The 21,171-nt window shown below is 45.8% G+C and overlaps 2 protein-coding genes across 7 annotated transcripts; one reads left to right on the plus strand and one right to left on the minus strand.

The window, feature by feature from the left end:
* The first annotated feature begins 128 nt into the window (after positions 1-128).
* MGME1 (mitochondrial genome maintenance exonuclease 1) lies at positions 129-14,772 on the plus strand. 6 transcript variants are annotated; one of them, XR_012652440.1, is made up of 7 exons: positions 129-263; positions 1,603-1,794; positions 4,917-5,518; positions 6,661-6,883; positions 7,355-7,487; positions 8,705-10,566; positions 14,240-14,770. XR_012652440.1 is itself a non-coding variant. In XM_075042406.1 (6 exons), the coding sequence occupies exons 3-6, from the start codon at positions 4,981-4,983 to the stop codon at positions 8,837-8,839; spliced, it is 1,029 nt and encodes a 342-aa protein (XP_074898507.1). In that variant the 5' UTR covers positions 129-263; positions 1,603-1,794; positions 4,917-4,980; the 3' UTR covers positions 8,840-10,917. The 6 variants fall into 6 exon arrangements, 1 of the variants encoding a protein (XP_074898507.1); XR_012652443.1 differs by lacking the exon at positions 129-263 and adding an exon at positions 315-333; XR_012652442.1 differs by lacking the exon at positions 129-263 and adding an exon at positions 381-399.
* On the minus strand, positions 11,635-21,136 carry OVOL2 (ovo like zinc finger 2). Its single transcript, XM_075042407.1, has 4 exons — positions 20,938-21,136; positions 20,040-20,230; positions 17,609-17,798; positions 11,635-13,799 (listed from the first exon to the last, which is right to left on the minus strand). The coding sequence occupies exons 1-4, from the start codon at positions 21,035-21,037 to the stop codon at positions 13,489-13,491; spliced, it is 792 nt and encodes a 263-aa protein (XP_074898508.1). The 5' UTR covers positions 21,038-21,136; the 3' UTR covers positions 11,635-13,488.
* Positions 21,137-21,171: the final 35 nt, after the last annotated feature.

A 21,171-nucleotide genomic window follows, 5' to 3' on the forward strand; every position in this document is an offset into this window, starting at 1 on the left:
TACTTTTAAAGATTTGGGTTATTCTCTTTAGAGGTTTTCAAAGAACGCTCAAGAAGAGCGGAAGAGAGAAGGCACGCCCCCCTCATCACCGCTCTCGGCGGCCCCAGCGCGGGGGCGGGGCCAGGGCGAGCGGCGGGGCGGAACGACAAATCCCAGGAGGCCGCGGGGGGCGCGCCTGCGCACTGAGCGCTTCGGCGGCGGCGGCGGGCGGAGCGCGCCTGCGCACTGGTGGCCGTGGCGGTGGCGGGAAGCGCGGCCCTGAGGTAACTAACGGTCGCCGTGGGTTTCCCCTCTCCGGGGATCGATGTTCGTGAGGGAGCTGGGGCCGGTTCGGTGGGCACCTGCAGCGCGGGGAGGAGAAGGCGGACTGGGGCTGTTCGGCCGCTGATGGGTGTGGTGGTGAGGTGAAAGGGCGCTCCCTCAACTCTGGCCGCTCTGCCAGGCCTGGGTTAGCTGAGGGAGAGCTGAAGCCTGCCCTGGCTGCTGGGCCTGCAGCTCCCTCCTCCCGTGGCCTACCCCTGCACCCCAACCGCACGCTTGGCAAACGTGTGCCCACCCCCTGCTCCCGGGTAACCTCATGGCGGGGCTGCCCAGGGCTGGGTGGGCATGGCCGCGGAGGCAGTGGGGCACGCCGGCATGGAGCAGGGCTTCTTGTCCAGAATGGCTTATGTCTGAGGGAGCGAGAGGGAAGCATAGGCTATCTAGCGCTATCTGGGATTTTCAGGCACCTGGTGCCTATGCAGAAAGATTGTCTGTCTGCTGGAGGGGACTTGCTGGTCACCAGTATTGGGTCAGCTCTTTCATGATTGCTTTGCTAAAAACGCTGAGACTGTGTTACAACCCTGTTTCCCACTAATTAACTTCCCAGTGCTGAAGCTTGTTGTCCCGTTGGTCCAGTGTAGCTCTGTGGGCTTGTGCTTTAAACTGGGTTGCTAAATTTAAATATCCTTTTTCTCCCTATGCTCTTAACTTCCCAAAAGAGAGGGCTGTATTTTTGACCTGTATAGGTTCGATGATGTAGCTTACAAACTGCAGGGAGCCAAGGAATAGAGGTTGAGGGCAGGGAATGGGCAAGTGTGCAAAGTCCTAAAAGTGATATAGCTGTCAAAGCCCTGCATTATTAAACTGTACCCAGAGAAAAGAGAAAGCGGTCATTCCAACCAAGAAGATAGGTTATTGTTGCCTTTCTACATCAAATAGTAATACTTCTTCCCAGAGAAAAGCCTGTGACATTAACTTAAAATTATACCTTCATCAGCGGATTTGCTCCCCTCAAATTAGGGACACAGGGCAACAGATCTGTAACTGTGTTTAATAGTGCTCTTTCTTATTATCTCGGAAGTAAACTAGTGCTTTTGTTTGTTTGATAGGTGACTGTGGAGAAAAAGCTATACTGATTATTGTCTGAAATCATAGTTGGAGGAAGGTTTTTATGGATTTTTCTTAAGTAACCCTTTTTGTTTCCCTCACTTAGGCCACTAATTCCTATCCTGGAAAAACTTCCTCAGTTGTGTTAGTGCAGTTGTTGTTGGAGCTGCAAAGCCAACTAGCTTTGGAAACTTAAGAGAAGTCCTCCTTCTTCTTTGTTTTGTTTTTTCCCAGGTTATTTTATTTGTGTTCAGCTCACCAGTGTGGCTCATCGTACAATACTTGAAGCAGTTCCACCAGTCTTCGAACACAAACCATTTCAGAGAGAAGGGAGATGCTTCCCCAGAGAGAAATATCAATTAAATTCTGTTCTTTATATACGAGAGTAGATCCAGACCACTCTAACTCCGTTTCTTTCTTATAAACGTAAGTTATCTGCATGCAAATGCCACTGATTTATTCCGCTAGACACAAGCGTTCTTTAGTTCTTAGCAGTCCTAAAACCTCTTTCCTTTTGTGGAACAGCACAGCAGCTGATAAACTCTCCCTTTCCTGGTGGTTCAGTTCATAGTGTGCACAAACATTTCCACAGATATTACTCCAGAATGATATAGGCTGTTAAATTTAAAATTCATACTAGATGTTACTGAAACACTGCATTAGTGTTATAGTAAATTAGCTTTAGGGCTCATAATATTGCATATTTTAATAGCCCTGTGATTCAAAACACTGATCTGGTATAAATTCATTCCTTAAAAAACGTTGAGGGGGCAGCTTACTACAAGTGAACTTTATGCTGAATCAGGTATCATCTTGATTCCTGCAGCTGACATAAGGCTAGAATAAACTTTTTCTTTGTGCTCTGGCTAATGTCACAAACACACAGTCATTGACCCAGCATTTATTCTGTTCTGATTAATACACTTGGGTAAGCATATTAGTGGTCATCAAACAATAGCCTGAGAAACTACAAGCTTGGATACTATTACACTGGAATAAGAGTATTTTTTTTCCTGTTTTGTTTTTAAATCACAGCTTCAGCAGCTCTATTTAGAGGTAAACCCCAAGAGAGGAGAGATTAATTTTTCTGCACTGCTTTTCATGATGAAAAAATACGGTGAAGCAATTTGCTTATCATATTAAAGCCTGACTTTTACGTATCCCTTTGCTGCTTTTACTGTTGTTACCTTCCACAGCAAACTGACACCTGTTGTAATGTGCTAGCATTGTTCATTATTTCCTTTTCAGCAAGGGGCAGATTCTGTCAGATAACTGATCCCATTCCAACACCGAAAAATCTACTAAAAACTGTGATAGTCTTCTGAGAAGAATGAGTTGCTGTAAATCCTGGCATAAATTTGGTTATGTTTCACCTAAATTTGTAAAACTTCCTCACATGTCCATGAAATGAAGCAGGGCAGAACTTAAGTTACAGAACATAGACAGTCCAATTTCTTGCTGCTGTATAACCTGTCTAAAGCAGGTTGTTCTATTTTTTGGCAAAACTTGGATGCTTTTGTGGCGATAAAATTGTTGAAATTGTCTGGTTTGTCCTTTCGTAATGTATGTGACTGCGCTTTTCTCATGTGCAGGCAGGAGAGTAGTTTTGACAGGAATCTGAAGGTCAGGGAACGCGCAAAGGGTCATGTCCATTCTTGCTGTTGAATACTGGAAAATGAGAAAACACGTGCATCTCCACCTAGCCCTAGTTCTGCTGGATAAGGAAAGCAGATTCAGATTTGCTTTGATATTAAGTATAATGTAATGATTAAAAAAAGGGAAGTGACGCATTCAAAGTATCTTAAATGGTAAGGTTTCCCTTGTAAGGTAAAAAGTCAGTAGCAGAATTAACCAGTTGGTACTTTCATTATTTTCCTCTGTTACTCTCTTATGGACAATGAAGCAGTTTTTAAATCATTAACTATTTTGATTGATATGCATTGTAATTGTAGGGAACTCTTACTAAAGACTGAGTGACACCATCTAACAACAGTATGGCAAATCTGGCTGTAGGGCACCTGGTACTGGGTCAGAAATGCCACTGCTACATGACACACAGTTCTGGTCCAACCTGATTGTGTTTTCCTGGTTCAGATTTGGTTTTGACAGATTAATTTGGTGTTGGGTTACATGCCATTAGGTTACAGAACAGTTATTATTTGCCCAAACCATACAAAGTCAGCATGAAAATGTAAAGCCAGTAAAGAAAAAAGCAGTGTATCTGCCTACTCCTGATTAAACTTCTACATCTGGATGGTTTTGTCCTTCACAGATGAAGAACAGTATTCATGGAACTCAAGTCCAAGGTCTCAGCCTGTTGTTACAGGATGCCTTGATCTAATCAGCTGTAGCTGATACAGCCCCATTTTTGCAAACTGTTCTGTGTGACAGATGCCTGCACCCACACGTTGGTGTCACTGCAGTTCTGCATGAGTGCAGGATCTGTCCATACAAAATAACTCCTCCTACTGTTTTTGTTTTCTGTGGGGCCTACGGCTTGGACAGTGTATGAAGTGCTGTGTAAGAAGTGTGGGGAAGGAAAAGAGTGATGTTAAAGTATTGTCAGGAGCAAAATGCTGATGTTAGTTGGCAATGTGCATTGTCTGTATTCTTTGTTTGCAGTGGATGGAAGGGAACTTTGTAATGGTCTCAGTAGGAGAATAGGGCCTCAATTCTGCAAGTATTTAGTGTTGATTTAAATGCCACTATTCAAGTATTTACATTTTATCCATGTGCGTTAACTTTCCTAGGACTTAGCGCTGCAGTTACAATGCAGTTTTGAAAGCTATGCTGTGAACAATGTTTCTGGTATACTGTTTTTGCTTTTGAACTTCCTAAGTGTCTTAGAACACAACTATGTTTGAAACTATGTTTAGAAAAAGTACTTGTATGTTTTACTCTGATCTTTAAAAGATTTATTTGAATCTGCAGATACTTGCAGTACAGCTGGTTTCTCTTTGGCTTTCCCAGTCTCGTGTCTCCCAATTTCAGAATGCATATACTGCTGCTTTCTGCTTTCTTCTAGGTATATAAAAGAAAAACATGTTTTTATTCTCCAAAAGGCACTTTGTCCCCACAGTCCCCTTAAGTTGGGCATCCACTATAAACTTGCATGTTTTTAATACCTAACAACAATGGATTTGCTTCATTCTCTTCTGCGTAGCCTTTTTCTTTAATTATTATTTCCCCCTCCATCTTTTGGGGGCTTGTTTGTTGCAGATCAGTTTTTTGTGTCTACTTTCATGACACTTCTGATACTGTTGCTGTAAGAGCATCCTCTGCTGCAGCTTTTGCTACTTGCAACATCTTTATGTGTTTGCCCTGTTTGAGATTTTGCAGGGCAGCACTGGTTCTTTTTGGGATCGTTTCCTCTTTCCATTGCTTATTGGTTCTTTCTCTTACTGTATTATTTATCTAAAGGAATTTTGGTGGCATAAAGTATATGAAGACGCTCTATGACCATAGCAGTTCTTTATTTGGCAAAGGGCAAAAATAGGTTGGTGGTGGAGTTTTATGACTCTGGAAATCACAAATTTCTTTTCCCACAGGAGGAAGATATGGTAACCTACAGACTGTTCCTAATAGAAGAAAGAAAACTCTAACTGCTCACAAATGCTTCTTGTCAGAATGAAATTCCTACAGCTACTGTCCAGGAAACCGGGGAAACTGGAAATGCTTTTTCAAATACCTTTTTGCCAAAAGCAATTCCCATATATGTGTCTGGCTACCTCTGCGTGTCTCTGTAGTAAGAAGAAAAAAACGAACAGTTATGAACAAGTTGACCAAGAAAAATACAAGAACTTGGTCTACTCTGTTACATCTTACAAAACCAGCGCCCAAACACCAGAGACAATACTTGAAGAAGACAATTTGTTATATGGGCCACCGGATAAACAGAGACCTCCAGTTAAAGCTGGAACAAAAACTCCCAAGAACTGCGTTCCTTTAATAAACCCCAACAAGAGAATTCCCCTTCTCAACAGTGATTCAAACCTCCCCATGAAAATCGCTTTGCAAAAAACGAAAATGCCCAGTGTTACCCGCATTCTTCAACAGACTATTTCTCCGCAGCAAGCCTTTTATCTGGAAAGGTGGAAGCAGAAAATGATACTGGAACTTGGAAAAGATGGTTTTGCAGAGTATACTAAAAGTAAGTAAACACAGTGTGATTACAAAGTAGAAGCAATAGTCTGGATAGCTGGCTGGGATGTGCTTGCATAGGTGCAGTCTCTGGCCCTTCAAGTGTTTTGGAAATCCATCGAGTTGTTTCCATTTCAAGGGGAGAGAGCATATTATGAGTACACCTGTTACCAATGAATCTAAACACTGATCATTGTTCTTTAAATAAAATCATTAAAATGGATTTAGAAATGTGTGGGACATGAGAATTAGACTGTAGACGTTATTTCCTGTACCCTACCTGCCTCTCCTTTATTTTTCCATTTGCTAGTATCTATTTACAAATAGATGTTTTCCAGCTGATGTTATTGAGCCTGTTTGCAGATACAAAGCTACTTTGTAACGAGATGGAATGTTTATGTTGCAGTTCTTCAGTAACTATTTAGTTTATCCAGTATATGTAGCCTCTTCTATGAAATTGCCATGCATTTAGAGGTTTTCGTTTTGTAAGACCTACAGAGATGGCTTCCTCCAAGCTGTAGGACTGAAGGGCGTCTGGCAGGACCTGGGCAATAGTAGGTAGCCTCTTGTAGCGAGGTTGATAAATACCCGAGCGCTGCTTACATAAATTATTATGCTTTTTAAAACTGAGTATCCTGTGTTTATGCTTTTTGAGTTACTAAGCACTTCAGTGAATAAGGTGGCATAACAAACCTTACATAACTGTTTAAAATTTATCTTTCCTGGAATCATTTCTGAGATAAGCCCTTACTCCTGGAACTATGCCCACCCATTTCAGGAGGAGATTAGTTCCATTCAAATGAACCAATACAGCAGAAGAAGCAAATGCAGCAGAAGCAGCCTAGAATAATATTTTTAATTCATAGAAATTTGCAAATGCCTTTGAATAAAGAATAAATTAAAAAACATATTTTGTTTCTGAGTAATTAGCAAGACCAAAAAAGTACAGTAAGCATTAATGTAAGAGATACTCTAATTTCACTGGTGATGTTTTATTTTTCTGTTTCATTCCCTTCTGTTCCCCGCATCTTCAAGCTTTCAGTACAAAACCAGGACTGGTTTAAGAGCTATGTTGTGCAATATCTAGAATATAAGTCCATCGGGTATTATGAGTAGTGTCTAAAATGTGGGGGTTTTTCACATTTTTCTTAGACCTTTTCCTCCAAGGAGAGCTCTTTCATGCAGCTTTGGAATCTATATTCCTGTCTGAAGAGATGGCAACTAAGGAGCAGAGAGAAGATGTTGCTATTTCCGGCTACTTATCAAGTGTGCAGCATGTCTTAAAAGATATCAGCGAAGTGAAAGCTCTGGAAAGTGCAGTTCAGCATGAGACTCTTCAGTATCTGGGCCTGGTAGACTGCGTGGCTAAGTATCGGTGAGGTACTGGTACTCTAAGAAACCTGATAATGCCAGTGTTGCATGGTGCTCTGTGGCACATGGGAGGCTGTGCCCCAGGCTGGAGCAGGTGTGTTGGTGAGGTGTTGGGGGGAAGCTGGACACATCTCTCAGAGCGGCGAAATGGATGCACTCCCCTGGATGAACCTGATGACAGAAGTGCTGTTGTTTCTTGTGGAGAATTCCTTACTAGGGCAGGGTATGAGTGAGGCAGGGTTAAGTGATCCTCAGCAGTTGCCAGGAACTGCAGCATATATATTAGTAAGTCTTGATTTTTGAGATCTAAGCTACCAATGTGGAAAAGACATGCTTAAACATAATAGTGAGCAACATGACATCAGGGTGAAACGGGCAGAGAGTGATATGACTTTCTTTGCTGTCTCATCCCTTACTTCTTACTTATGACTAAACTTAAGTTTAAAACATTGTCCTATCTTGTTCTCTTCTGCAGAGGCCAGTTGTGTGTGATTGACTGGAAAACTTCAGAGAAACCAAAGCCATCTCTGAAGAATACTTTTGACAACCCATTACAGGTTGCAGCATATATTGGAGCCATAAATCATGATGCCAATTATGACTTCCAGGTCAGTAGGCCTGCTGCTTGCCAAGACAAGCAGCAGCATCCATGTTATTTTCATTTCTCCCCACCTACTGCCTTTAGCACCCACTGTCCATCATGGAACTGTCGGTAGGATTTGTAACAAAGCAGCCCAGTCTTAGATCAGGATAAGCTGATGTACTGTGAAATAACTCCAGTACTCTTGCTAATCCTGCTGCCTTTGCCTGTCAGCAGTATATTTTCAGTGGTTTTAAGGAACTGCTCAGTGGGACCGAGGGATGCTCAGTGTCTTAGGAGGTCAGGTGAACTGGCAGTGACTTGGCGTCTGCAGTGCTTTGTTCTGTGTGGTTTTTGCTTGTGTCAAGAGTAAGAAGGGGGAGGAGAAGTAAAGCAAGAGAGCCTGCAAACAGGGAAATGGGGTGGGAGGGCATTGCTTGCATCATGTGTTGCTATATCCCACTAGCAAATGAGGGACTAAGTGATTTACTTGGAGTGTTTGGAAACTGCATAGTGTTTCCTCAGAGGAAAGCAGTGTGTTGTAAAAACTCCAAAGGCAATTCTAGCCAGGCCTGCTTGGTCTGCAGGTTTGTTATTTCAATGCAAATCATTGAAGGGGGAAAATATAAAGCAGAAGAGAGCAGAGTAATTCATAGGTTGTGCAAAGGACTTTCCAGAATATTATAGAGGTCAGTAAACACAAGCACTTAACAGGCATGATCCTTACAGAGTGAAATATAGGCAGTAATTCTAGAATTCTGCTATTAGCCTCCTGTCACCCACCGCTTTCTCTTCATGCCGGTGGCTGTTTTGAATTTGGATTAGATGTTTGTCAAGTATGAAAGATGTCAACACACCTAAATAACCATTTCTGTTCAGACTGATGCTGGAGAATGGCATCAGTCTGGTTATATGACCCCAGGCAAAACCTCATCAGTCACTGGGAACTTTACCAGCATCTGCAAGGTTTAAATAGACCCTGTCACTCTGATACTCAGAGTTTGAGTCCTCTGGTTTTCACCAAAGTCAGTCAGAGCTTTGGACTCTGACTGAGTCTTTGGAGCATTTGAATGTTAGTTTTCAAGTATTTTATGGTGAATTACTGCTCTTTTTTTCCCCCCATTTCTTATTTAAGATACTTATATGTTAAGATGACATTTTGCAGTGAGGTTTAGTTTTTAGAACTGCTGATTGAAGTTGCATATTAATGTTGAATTTCTGACAGCCTTCTGTTTTTAACTGTAGGTTAGTTGTGGACTCATTGTGGTTGCCTATAAGAACGGCTCCCCTGCGCATCCGCATTTCATGGATCCTGATCTGTGCTCACAGTACTGGAATAAGTGGCTTTTGCGCCTTGAAGAGTACATGGACAAAAACTGACCTGAACTAAGCTATGCAGAGGCAAGTGGTCTAAGCACAGACCTGAAGCAAGAATCCTTTGTTTAATTCTGCCATTTTAATACACGTTCTTTTTTGAGTAACTTTGGCTAATTTCTTAATATCAGGGTTCTCCCTGCCCCACCCCACCCCCCCCAAAAAAAAAAAAAAAAAAAAAAAAAAAAAAAAGCGAGGACGTTTGGAATGGGGAATGTGTATTTACTTATGTTGTAGGTGACTTAAGTGGACCAGGACAAAGTCAACTTACTTAGTCTCAGTTTTTCCCCACACAGTTTATACAACCTGAGGTTGATAGGAAAGTTTCTATTGTCAAGTTAAACAGTTCAAATCAAATCATCCTTCTTTTGTCATTTTTGAGAAAAAAAAAAGTGTTGCAGAACTGAGGCTTTGAAAATGAAGTTGGTGAACTAAAGCAAAACGACATCTGGATTGTCTGAGCTGAGAGAAATGCAAACAATAAACAAATGAATATAGTAGGCTGGATTTCAGTCAGCTTAGTTCTTGCTCATCTCAGAGGTATCTATTAACAGGCCTGTTACTATTTGTGGTTTTTCTTACAGCAACAACTGGAAAAACTGCACTAAGAATTATAACCAAAGTTCTCATAAGCACTAATTTAAAATATTAAGGCAAAGTTATCACTTAATAGAAGTGGCTTAGGAACAGAGGGACAGAATTATAACCGATACCTTTAGAAATTTTCAGCAAGTGTTCTGAAAGGTAGGAAGTTTGACTACTTGTAGTGGCTCCTCCTGCAGGTTTCTTAACAGGCTGTGTGGCCCACATAAAGACTGAGAGAGTGTAAATGGGCTTTGTACCTTAGGTTGTGAGGTTCTGTGCAGGCCAAATCTGCAACTGTCTTGAGTTCTCCTGACTTCGCTGTGGGTCCAAGCTGACGACGAGCCTACCCATGTGGTATGATCTCCAGTGTCAAGTTATAGCGTTTGCCAGTGCGAGTAAGTTTCCTTATAAAAGCAGGCTTGTCACTTCGAAGCTGAGCCTTCTGAGGAATGAAGAGCCACCGATTGTTTTTTGGGGGGTTGGTTTTTTGTGGGTTTTGTTTTGTTTTTTTTAAATGAGTTTGTGAATAATTGTTCTAAACCAGAAGTTACTTTTGAAGCTTGTTTTGTAAAATCAAGTCTATAAGACATAGAATAAGCCTTGCTGATGTCAGGCAGTATTGCTTGGTGTTGCACACCTGGAAAGCTTTTTTCCTCGTTCTTTGTTTTCTCTGAATTGTATGTATGAGTTTTCGTAATACCACTGCAGATTACAAATAAAAATACAACCAACCCATAAGCTTCAAGAAAGTCAGCCAGAACTGTACCTAAAAAAAAAACAGTGGGCGGGCTTACTGCTGAAGAAACTTAAACCTCTGTAGCGCTTAATCTTCTGCTCCTCCAGAGTACTGAACTGTGGAAACCTGTGCAATGAAACTTAGTTATAGTGGTACTTGCTTATTTAAACCTAGTCTGGTGATGTTTTGATTACTCTGTGCTTAATTAGATTTCTATCTAAAAAGACAAACCATGGAGACTGAGAAACTGGGTTCAGAGATGACTAACCACGACGACGCTGCATGAGTGCTCAGAAGTTCTACCCGTTTTACAAGTATCTTCCCACATCACAGAATTTTAGCAAGTGGGTGGTTCAACGTCACTGAACACAGTCGATTTTCTGTGAAAGATAGCTCTGTGGATACAATGAGGGTGGGTATAAGCAAGAGGTAAGATGCTCTGGGCAGAAGCATGAGGTGATAAAACGTGCCGAATTCCCTGTGTTGATTGGGATGGGATAAATCAAGAGCGTGCGGAACAGTTGGGCAATGTTTGGGAGCGATTGCTGCCTTCATCAGTGCATCATACAGCCACTAGATGTCTGAACCATGTAAGATTTCAGCCTCGTCCTGCCTCCTAGTAAATAAGGACAAGTCTGGAGCCTGGGCAATGTGGGCACCGGTTGGCTTCATCTGTGTCCATTTGTTTAACAAAAGCCTTGTGTCTGAGGAATGCTGCCAGCTTCACTGGCAAGGTCAGTTTGTAAACCTATCTTTAAGTCTCGGATGAGTCTGTACCATCAGAGAGCCAGGAGAAGGCAGACAGCCTTCAAAGACAGCAGCGGTGGAAGTTACTCATGTCTAGGACTTGAAAGTCTGGCTTCCTTGGGAGGCACAAGCTAGTGCTAGTTTTGTCCCATAACAGAACTGGCAGATGGCTGTCGCCAGTGTCATGCAAAGTCAAACCCGCTTTGTGACCACTTTAAACTAACTTGCCAGACTGTTAAATTGATGTGCCCAAGGCATCTGCTACAGGCACTATCTGTCCTCTGCAGAAAAACCAGCCAGACATACAGACACAAACAACGCATAGAGACACAAAATGTGTCTCCAGCTAGATAAGGAGGTTTTCAGCTGCACCTCCACTGCTCCAGTATAAGGGCTGAGGTTTCAGCAGAGCTAAGCACACAAATCCTTTGCAGTTAGGTGAACGTGAGTCACTTTGCTCAGATGGACTGTACTGAACAGTCCCACCTAGGAGCTGAACTCAACTGTTAAGTTTCATGACTGAGACCTCGCTGAGCGGGCTACAGGGGAGTGTTGCCAGCACAATTGGCTGAACCAGCTGTTAACACTTTTCTTAGCCAGGGAATTTTGTCAATGTATTCACAAGCATGCAAGCTGTGCTCGGTGTGGGCAACCTTCCATTTATACTATTCAAAAGTAAAGTATTCTGCAAACTTTCCCGTTACATAGGATGACAAGTTTGTTCTTTACACAGTAGCATCACTTTATTATCCTTGTTTTGAAGGTCCCAAGCACCAACAGTTGTGCTGAATAAGGTATTAATATCATTAGAAATGCTTTAGAACCCCTAGAAGCTTTTCCCCACAAAAACCCAAGCAGATGCCTGTACAAAACTGAGGCAAATTGAGAAGATTTTTACAATTCTTGCAGAGATGCTCAGAATCTCATTTTAGTAGTAACGACTATGAAGGTCCTGGCTATGACTCTGTGTTTTAGGTGGGTTACTTTTCAGCTGTTGTTTCAATGTACGTAGAATACAGCACATCCTCCCCGAATGTAATTTTGAGCACAGAATGAATTTTTGGAATTTACAAATGAAATCCATTAATTGTTATTATGCATTTTAATTGATGTAAAACCTGTTTGGCAGCTGTGTCCATTAAGTTAAGAGACAGAATAACATGCGCTTGGACCAGAGTACTTTGTGGTTGCTGAGGAAGTTACCACCCCACCCTGTCGCTCCTAATACAGACGCCCAAGTGCCCAGTAAAGGCTGCAGCAGTTTCTGAAGAGTCTTAAATTGTCAGGTGCTTTCAGCAACATGAGTTATGTGGGCATCCCTCTCCTCTGATTTTTTAAATCTCTAAATTCACACTTGATAGTCCCTGTAGGCTACCTTCTTGGTTGTCCTGGGTCAACAGGAGCTGGAGCAGGACTGTAGGGTAAGTCCAAAAGCACAGAGGTGTAGTACCAGTCCCTCATCATCATCGCTACCTCCTTCCCTTGTGGCATCACTCTCACTAGGAGCTTTCTAAACTGACTGGTTACAGATGAGAGGCCAGATTTGTGCCTACAGTTTTGCACTGATCTCATGAGGCAGCGACAAAGTCTCCCTTTTCACTGCCTTGCACTGCTCCGTTGTATTAGTGAGCAGGCACTTGATGGTTAAAAAGAAAAAAATCTCCAAGAACACACACACACACACACACACGCCCCCCCATAAAATACACACAAAATTGCATTTCATCATGACAGAAAATACATAGCTTCAAGTCACTGAAGTGTTTTCTTTGGGTTTCTGGGTTGATATTGATGTATGTTAGAAGGCTGTGGTAATAATCCCCAAAGCGAGCGTGACAACTCCAGGAACATCAGAGTTAAGGTTACACTTAAATCTAAACATGATAAAAGTAAGTTCACAGTTTGAAGTACCTAAAACACGACTTTAAGTCTGCCCTGGAATAATGTCATTTGCTAGTAGAGAAAGTTTGGGAGGAAAAAGTTCTGCATCCTTTAAAAAAAGTTTCAGCTCACCTTGGATCACGCTTCCATAAATTGTGAGTGTACTGCACAGGGGGGCAGAGTTAAAGCTTATCTGTGCATTTTAACTTATTTACTGATACAATGTAGTCCTGTTCTTAAGACCATTTTAATTCATTTTGCGTAGAACAACGTGCTAGTAGCTGCTCTTACACGGCACTTTTCGCCCAAACCTCTCAAAAGTAGTTTGTACAGGAGGCAATGGTTATTATCTTTACAAAATACACTGAGGAAAGGTGAACTTATTTGTCAGTGGCCACTTGGACGTGTGGTAGAGCTGAAACAGAAAACGGGTTGCCTGAATGTCAGTTCAGTAAACATTCCATCCAAGAGGTGACAGCCTCTTCCAAGCTTTCCATTTTTTTGGGCCAGATAAAAATGCCTGATGTTTGCATTGTATATGGGAATATTTGTTTCAAGTTGAGGTTCTACCAACATCAAGAGAGTCCCATTAACAAAAGCGTCCCTTTCATTTCAGGGATTTCTGTCAAAATTGGTTTTAAAAAAATAATATATATATAGTCCTACATGTAAACTTCATTCCTTTAGACCACTGTAATCCACCGTGTTACTCATCTTTGTCGTCATCTTTGGAGTTCCTCTGCAGAACAGGGCTCAGTTTGTTTTGCAAAACCGCTGCAAGTTTTTTTGAGGTTTTTTTCAGGAAAGCGCTTCCGGGGTGAACGTTACTAACGTGCAGGTACAGGTCCTCCTGCGTGGGGCCTGTGTAGCCGCAGTCTTCGCACACGTAAAGTTTATCTCGCCTCTGTTTGTAGGCGTATTGCTGCTGCACGCCATGAATCTTCTTAAGGTGGGACTCCAGGGAACAGCGCTGGGTGAAGGCTTTGTTGCAAACCTCACATTTGTAAGGACGAATTCCTGCAACATTAAAAAAGACAGCAATTACCATTCTGATTTATGTTTCTTACAGCTGACTAAAGAACAGGCTAAGAGCAAGGCTCTGGCATATCAGCTATGGAGCAAATACCTAGCAGCAGGGAGCTACTAGCCTGAGGAACTGTCTAAATAAAACATCTTTCTTACAGGATAAAATTTTCATGAATGGGTTGATATATTTAGGCATAGAAAACCTAGAAACATTTCAAGAAGACGTAGGCAGACGCTAACAGGTGCCCATCGGCACTTTGGTACTAAAGAAGAAGCCGTTATCAACTCTTCTAAAACTTATTCCTTTAGAGTCCCGACTTTTTGAAGTCCTCTGATTACATAAAACCATCGGTTTTAGCTAACCTTTCATTTTGGCTTTTATAATGAATGAAATCTTGTATCTCGGTAAGATGTTAATTTTTCTCTTTTAGCGAGCAAAGCTTAATGAGGCTTCAGTGAACGGCAGCCCAACGTGAACATACAGCAATCACAGTACTTCAAAGGAGTGAGAGCGTTTTCGTAGAATATAGATTTGATGACTGAGATTACAAGCTCAAGTTCTAGAAGAGAAGTGCATTAAGATGAAAGAAATACGTATGTGTGTCTCCAGAGGAGGGAGAAGGGGCTGGCTTGTGATTTGAATGCCTGAGTAGTTTTGTTCAGTACAACCAATATTACAAAAAATACTGAGCAGTAAAAAACATCCATTTTAGCACCAATCAACACCGATTTAACAACAAACCCCCCCAGTACTTGAATGGCAAATAGCTGAGGGTTTAGCGACGGTTGAAAAAAACCTAAACCAGTTGTGATTTTACTTACTAGACTAGCTCAGTAAGTTTTCAAGCAAACACCAGTCTTAAAGCTGATGCAAGGAGTTACCTCAACCCCTCTCTTTTCCCGATGAAGGGTGAAACGTGAGCATGTGGAAGATCGCACCTATGGTGAGCCAGGCAAAAAAAGGCAAAGCACACACATCCATACAGGCAGTTGGAACTTCGTAATCACATTGTGTTGAGTTCACCACTCAGTCGCTGATCTTTCTACCAGAAATCCAAACGAATTACGCGTACCAATAAGCAGCATCTTGACTGCGTTTTTGCAAGTCTTGTAGAAGGAGGTTATCCCAGTGCACTGGCTTAAACTATCAAGACTAGCGTTTCCTCACGCCTACTGCTGTGAGACTGCTTCAGTTACATTGAACTGCAATTGGAGAGAAACTCCAAATCTTCATTAGAATTCACACACAGAAGTGTATCCTTTACAAACAGTATTTTGGGTGCAGTTTCATGCTCCTCTGAAGGCCACTTAAACCTTCACCATCCTTGGTTCCTGCTGCCAACAGTGCTGCACAGACACGAATACAAGCACAAGAGGGATAGTGCTAGGATGGCACAGCCTATCACGGTCACGAGAACCTCTTCATTACTTAGGAATCATTTAAATTTATTTTACTGTATATATTAGTTACTTTTTAATGTTTAAGTCTGCTTATGCCATGAAGCTAGACTGGGACGTGTGGCTTTCACTCTTTCTGACGCTACCTTACTGTTGCACAGTCTGCTTACAAACGCTGCACGACAATTTCCACTGAAACACCGACATTCAGTAAAGCACTTGTAGGTGAGCACCCGTAGCTACAAAATAAAGCCCACACTACCGCTTCCAGCCCGTTTGTCTTCTTTTTAACATTCAAATATAGCCCAGCTTTCCTGAACAGCGATCAACTTTGACATAAAAGATGCCACCGCTTTCAGAGGCGCCGTATTTCAGCCTGGAAAAGATACACACCAATACAACATTGGTACCGCTGCTGCAGCCAGCCGTCGTCCCCCTCCAGAACTCAAGACACCAAATACAGTATATGTGAGTGTTCATCCTGGCTTTACACTGGAGAGGAGAAATAGTGATGCCAGATTTCTTCTAGTAAATCTGGGGACAATCTAACCATAAGATTCATGTTTCCAGGACAGTGGGTTTTCACTCCTGTCCAGTACAAAGATCCTTCTTCCCTTCCAGTTTTGCAAAATTGGCTCCACTCCTGCAGAGCGAGTTCACCCCTATCTGCCACAGCATACACATATTTTTAGCTTCTGAACAGAGACCCTCTTGGATTTAGTTTCTGAATCTCAAAGGATGAGGAGGCAGGTTGAAAAATCACTTCTTTCAGAGGCACCGACTCCGCACTTTGGCCATACCCCAGCAGCAGCTCCCTGCTCGCAGCCAGCAGCTTTCCTTTCCACATGAAAGCTTTACAAACAAACCAAACCAGCCCAAAACGTTGGCTCCGGCCAACGCTTTCCCATCGAAACGGGCGGCATTGTTTTCGTGAGCTCTACTGCTAAGAAACAGCTTCTGCTTACCAACATACTTGCATCACCTCTAGCAGTTCGCCTGGTTAATGGGGCCTAAGCCAAAACAGGGGCATTGCAGAGTAAGCCGAAATAATCGGCAGGTCCCGTAGGTAACCGCAGATCTGGAAAAGTTGGAACGTGCCTGGGAGATGCGGTGGATGCATCTTCCAGGTGCCCGACGGTGCAAAGTCCAAGCCTCCTGAGCAAAGCCAGCGTGGCCTGCCAGAAATCATCTTGCTTGGCGAGGATGGGGTTGATGTGTATTTAAGCCATCGATTCCGCTAAGAAAGAGAAACAAAAAGGCGGCCTTCTCCCTGCTCCAGGTTAGGATAACCACTTCTGTGACCAGCGAGCTGGATCTGAGGCAACCGATCCCGTTCAAAGAAACATAACCGCCGCTATTTGGGGTGGGCTCGGGAACCGACCCCACTGCAGAGCAGCCACAGAAAGTGCATCCCTCCAGCCCGGGGGAGCGATACAGGAGCAAGAGCAAGCAGAGCAGGGAAAAGGATGGTTTTTCTTGCTTCCAGTGCCATCATGGGCTTAAATCACAGCACCCTCGGTTGTGCTTGTACGCCTGGTGTAGATGCAAGCAGGGAGGAGGGAACTAGCCCAGATTCGAGGCAACTTTTTTACCTGCCACCCCCCCAATCCAGAGCAGGAACCGCTTTCAGGAGATTTTTCAACCCATGCTGTGGCCCGTACGGCGAGTGAATAGAGAGGGGTTAGGCCAGTGGCCAAACTGACCTGGACGGCCAGACATGCAGAGCAAAACGGCTCCAAAAGGGATTGGAGAAGCTGGTAGCCCGAAGCAGGCAGGGATGCAGCACACAGGATTAGCAGAAGTCAGGTGTGTTGCCTAGTTTCCCTAAAGAAGCTGGAGGCACCGCATGAACCACACTCCGGCTTCTCTAGACAGTGCCAAAGTCCAGCCATAACCCCATCCCGCGGGACGGCCAGCGGGGAAGGTTCGCAACGGCTAAAAACCAAGAAACTGCTGCTCGTTGCCTCTAGAGGGCAAAGCATTTTCATCCACCGCCTGCCTCCGCTCACCGGTACACGCTGGACTCGCAATAACATGCAGTGAGTTATCCCAGGTGGGTTATCCCGGGTGGGTTATCCTGGTCTCGCTGCCCCAGGCACGGCAGCACGCAGCTGTGTCTACACCGGATCTGGATGGCTCATGCACCCACACTGCTTCACACAGATTTCCTTAGTTCTCATCAGATTTCATTAGTCCCAGGACTTTCATCTGTCCACGCACAGGTCTTTCCCTTTCCTCCACTGCATCCCCGCTATTTTTTGCAAACATTATTTACCTGTGTTTTGTATTATTGTCTTGCCGGGTTACCCTCACCCTCTCCTTGTCCTTGTCCCATCTCACCCCTTTCTGCAATCTCCCACTACCCAGAGCCGCCCACAAGCCCCTGGGGATCGCGTTCTCACCGGTATGGGTCCGGACATGTCTTTTCAGATCAAAGGTGTCGTTGAAGCCTTTTCCACAGAAGGTGCACAAGTGTCTCTTCACCTGGCTGTGACACTTGATGTGACGGTTGAGCATCCGCTGCAAGCGAAAGCCTTTGCCACACAGCTCGCAGCTATGCACCATAGCGTCGTTACAGGTGCCGGTGGTGAACTAAGGAATGGAAGAGGACTGGGTGAGCAGGCATCGAGATGACAAAGACCGACAGAAAACAAACAAAATAAGGAGGGATGGCTTATTGTGGTGTTAAAAAATTCTTGGGACATAATTCAAAATGAAAAGTGAAAGCATTTGGGAGATTCTTGCCGGGTGGAACCTTCACGCTTCCCTTGCGATCAAGTAAGTGGCTGACTTAATGTGCACAGCTTGGGACTGATGCAACGCTGGCCGGCTTGGCTTCAGGGATTCAAACAAAGCCTGTGTGGTGGATGCCTTCCAGAGGCAGGGACCTTCGTCCAGCTACATCCATAAGCACACGGGCTCAGGCTATGAGCACCTCTCCGTGGGGTTGCGTGTGTGCTTGCTCCTGGATGGAGCCGGGAGCCCTCCCTGGCGCGAGAAAGTCGGACCCATGCGGTGCCTTTGCCAATCACCCTGCCGGCTGCTATGGGTCCCTCGAAAACCAGCCAGCGGTGGAAAAAAAAAGGTGGGTTTGGTGAGATAAACCAAAGGCACGTTGTGCTGACTCAGCAGAGACCGAAACAATGGCACTAATCTCCTCCCCCCGGTGGTCTCCCTGGCTCGTTAATTAACGGCAGAGTGTCATTAGGGGTTAATCTCCTCATTCCTGCTCCTAACACCAAAAATATTGTGCCAACACCATGACCTAACTTGACTAAGGGAGACACTGATGATTCAGCTCTTGGGAAAAGCGTTCCTGAGAAGGAAAGCTTAACGTCTGGCAGATGTAAATACTTCACTATTAGTTTAATTATTTGTGGGGGAGCGGACGTGCTCGCTGCTAGCCGCTCGGGATGGGGGAAAGCCAGCGGAGCAGGCGGCACCGTGCGCACACATCCATCGGCTCTCATGGCGCTTTTGAGGAGTTTCTCTGGCACGCTGAGAAAACCCAACTCTGCCGAAACGAGGTTTCGCTGTGACAGTCGCTAATAGCCCAGGTTAAATTATACAAAGTAGGTTAAAGTCAAACAGCAGTGGGGCAAGCTCTTCACAAAGAGGAATACGTTTGGGCTTTCTTTTTCCTGAAGAGCCAGTTATTTCTCCGATCCTCCTCCTTCGCTTACTACCGAAGCAATGCTACCTGAAATTATAGTGAAAGATTTAAAAAAAAAGGCAGCTGTGAAACCACGAGGTGTGAAACTAGAGGGGGGACTGGCTGGGAAGTATCTGTTGGGCAACAGGTAGCACTCCACCTCATGGGGCCGCATATAAGCAGGGTGAAAACCTAGTCTTAATCACGAGGTTAATAACATGGTGGCCGAAAGGCTGTCAATCCCAGCAGAGACAGTGGGAATTTTTACAGCTCCATCCAGCAAAGCAACAGCCAGGGTTTAACGAGGTGTTAACTAGCCACTGGTAAACACATCTCCTTCTTAGCACTGGGGTGGCCTGGCTCCACCTCTGCTGAGGGGAACCCTGGGTGTTCAGAGATGGACGTGGTCCTCCCACCCCATCCGCATTACCACCGCGCTTCGGGAGCTCCGTCTCGGGTACCACGAGGAGCCCGTCAGCGATTTGCCTTCTCGGTCTCGGGAGGGAAATCACCGCTCTGCTCTGCCGGCTCTGCCAGGGGGACAGCCAGACAGCCAGAGCTCCTGCCCATGCAGCGGAGAGGCTCTTCAGCAAAGTTAATGGACAGATAATTGCTTCGTTTCACCCAAACCTGTGGGTCCACCTCAAGGTCTTTCACAGCTTCGGAGGAAGACCTTTTCCCAGCTGCTATCTTGATACATCAAGAGGGTAGGGGGGGGGGCAGCGGGAAGATTCACCACACACCCCCCCCCCCTTGGCGAAAGCTCAACTACAACCTGGAAGGCGGCCTTTTAAGGAGGCCCCACGTTAAGGAACGAGATCCACCCACGCCCGGTGGGGCATGACTTCTAGCTGCCAGGGCTGGTCCTTCCTGGCTGGGTTCAGAGCTCCTGCGGGACCCGAGCCAAGCAGGTCAGGGGCAGCATGTCCCAGGCAGGGGTAAGGGAAGGCAAAGGGCACTGGAAGATTACGGTACGTCGCTTACGAGGTTCGCCCTGCCGCCGCCATCCTACGGCCGGCCGCTTTCGCGGGCGTCCGTCTCGGGGTGCGGGATGGGTGCCATCACCTCTAGCGGAGAGAGCCCAAGGGACTCTTGTCACCCGGCGTCCCCGTCCTTGAAGCGGGGTCACCCCCATCACCGGGGAAGAGATGGCGTGGGGCGGGGAGGGCACGGACGGTTACCTTGATTTTCGACCTGACCGTGGGACGCTTGACGGCCAGGTCCAGCAGCATCCCCCCGGCCGTTCCCATCTCTCCGGGAGCGGGTTGGGGTGTCGGGGGATCGCTGGGTTCCGCATCCCTGGTCCCGCTGCTCCCGCTGCTCTCCAGGCTACAGCTGTCCTCGTAGCCCAGCAGGACGCAGCCGATCCCACCTGCAGCGAGAGAAGCCGGGGGTCGGTGAGGGTGTTGGGGGTGGGAGCGGGGGGGATGATGTGATTAAAAAAAAAAGGGGGGGACCGGGGGAGGTGGGAGCCGCCGGTGTTTAACCTGCGGGCGGGCCGCGGGGGGGGGGGAGGATCCGCGGCTCCCGCTGCAATCGGAAACTCAAACACGAACGGTCCCAAAGTTCAAACAAGGCAGCTCCGCCGCCTTCCCGTTATACCCCGGGCAAGGGCAGGAGGAGGAGGAGGAGGAGGAGGAGGAGGAGGGAAGGGGGAGGCCAGGAGTACATCCCCCCCCAGGTTCTTTCTTCTCCTCCCCCGCCACCATTCTCATGCAAAAGAGGTTTCCCACCTTCCCGGACACACGGACGCGGACACACAACCCCCCCCCCCCCCCATGCCCAGGGGGGGTCCCCGAATTGGGAGATGGTGCCAGCCATGGGGGCTGCATCACCCAGCGGGGCCGACACCCGCTTTCCTCCCCCCCCATCCCATCCCATCCCATCCCATCCCATCCCATCCCATCCCATCCCATTTAACAGCCCTCCCCGACCCCTCCGCCCCCCTCGGGGGTTTCCCCCCCCCCACCCTGGGCCGGCAAAAATCCCCTCCGCTAGCTCACAGGGACCGAAGCGAGGACTGGGATCCTTCCTTCGTCCCGGTGGGAAGCGGTACCGGGAAAAAACAGGGAGCCGTACCTGGGATGTAGGTGTCGGCTCTCTCCTCGTCGGGTAACCCATCCCAGCTCCGCACCGCCGGCTGCGGGCTCCGACGCTTTACCAAAAAAGCTCTGGGCATGGCGAGGGCAAGAAGGGGAAAAGGGGAGGGGGGGGGCCCACGGCTGGGCACGGAATGGAACGGGAAAGAAAAGAAAGGAGCGGTGGTTTAGGTCGTTCCGTATGTGTCCCCCCCCCCCTCCCCGCCCGCCCGCC

Source organism: Buteo buteo, chromosome 12 (genome assembly GCF_964188355.1).
Source record: "Buteo buteo chromosome 12, bButBut1.hap1.1, whole genome shotgun sequence".
NCBI classification, from domain to species: domain Eukaryota; kingdom Metazoa; phylum Chordata; class Aves; order Accipitriformes; family Accipitridae; genus Buteo; species Buteo buteo.

Bases quoted from the DNA above. Each gene is read 5' to 3' on its own strand.
- MGME1 (XM_075042406.1), top strand. From the start codon at position 4,981: ATGCTTCTTGTCAGAATGAAATTCCTACAGCTACTGTCCAGGAAACCG. The intron at 5,519-6,660 runs GTAAGTAAACAC...CATTTTTCTTAG, and splicing joins TTTTGCAGAGTATACTAAAA to ACCTTTTCCTCCAAGGAGAG. The intron at 7,488-8,704 runs GTCAGTAGGCCT...TTTTAACTGTAG, and splicing joins ATGCCAATTATGACTTCCAG to GTTAGTTGTGGACTCATTGT.
- OVOL2 (XM_075042407.1), bottom strand. From the start codon at position 21,037: ATGCCCAGAGCTTTTTTGGTAAAGCGTCGGAGCCCGCAGCCGGCGGTG. The intron at 20,231-20,937 runs GTACGGCTCCCT...CTCTCGCTGCAG, and splicing joins AGCCGACACCTACATCCCAG to GTGGGATCGGCTGCGTCCTG. The intron at 17,799-20,039 runs GTAACCGTCCGT...TCCATTCCTTAG, and splicing joins CGGTCAGGTCGAAAATCAAG to TTCACCACCGGCACCTGTAA.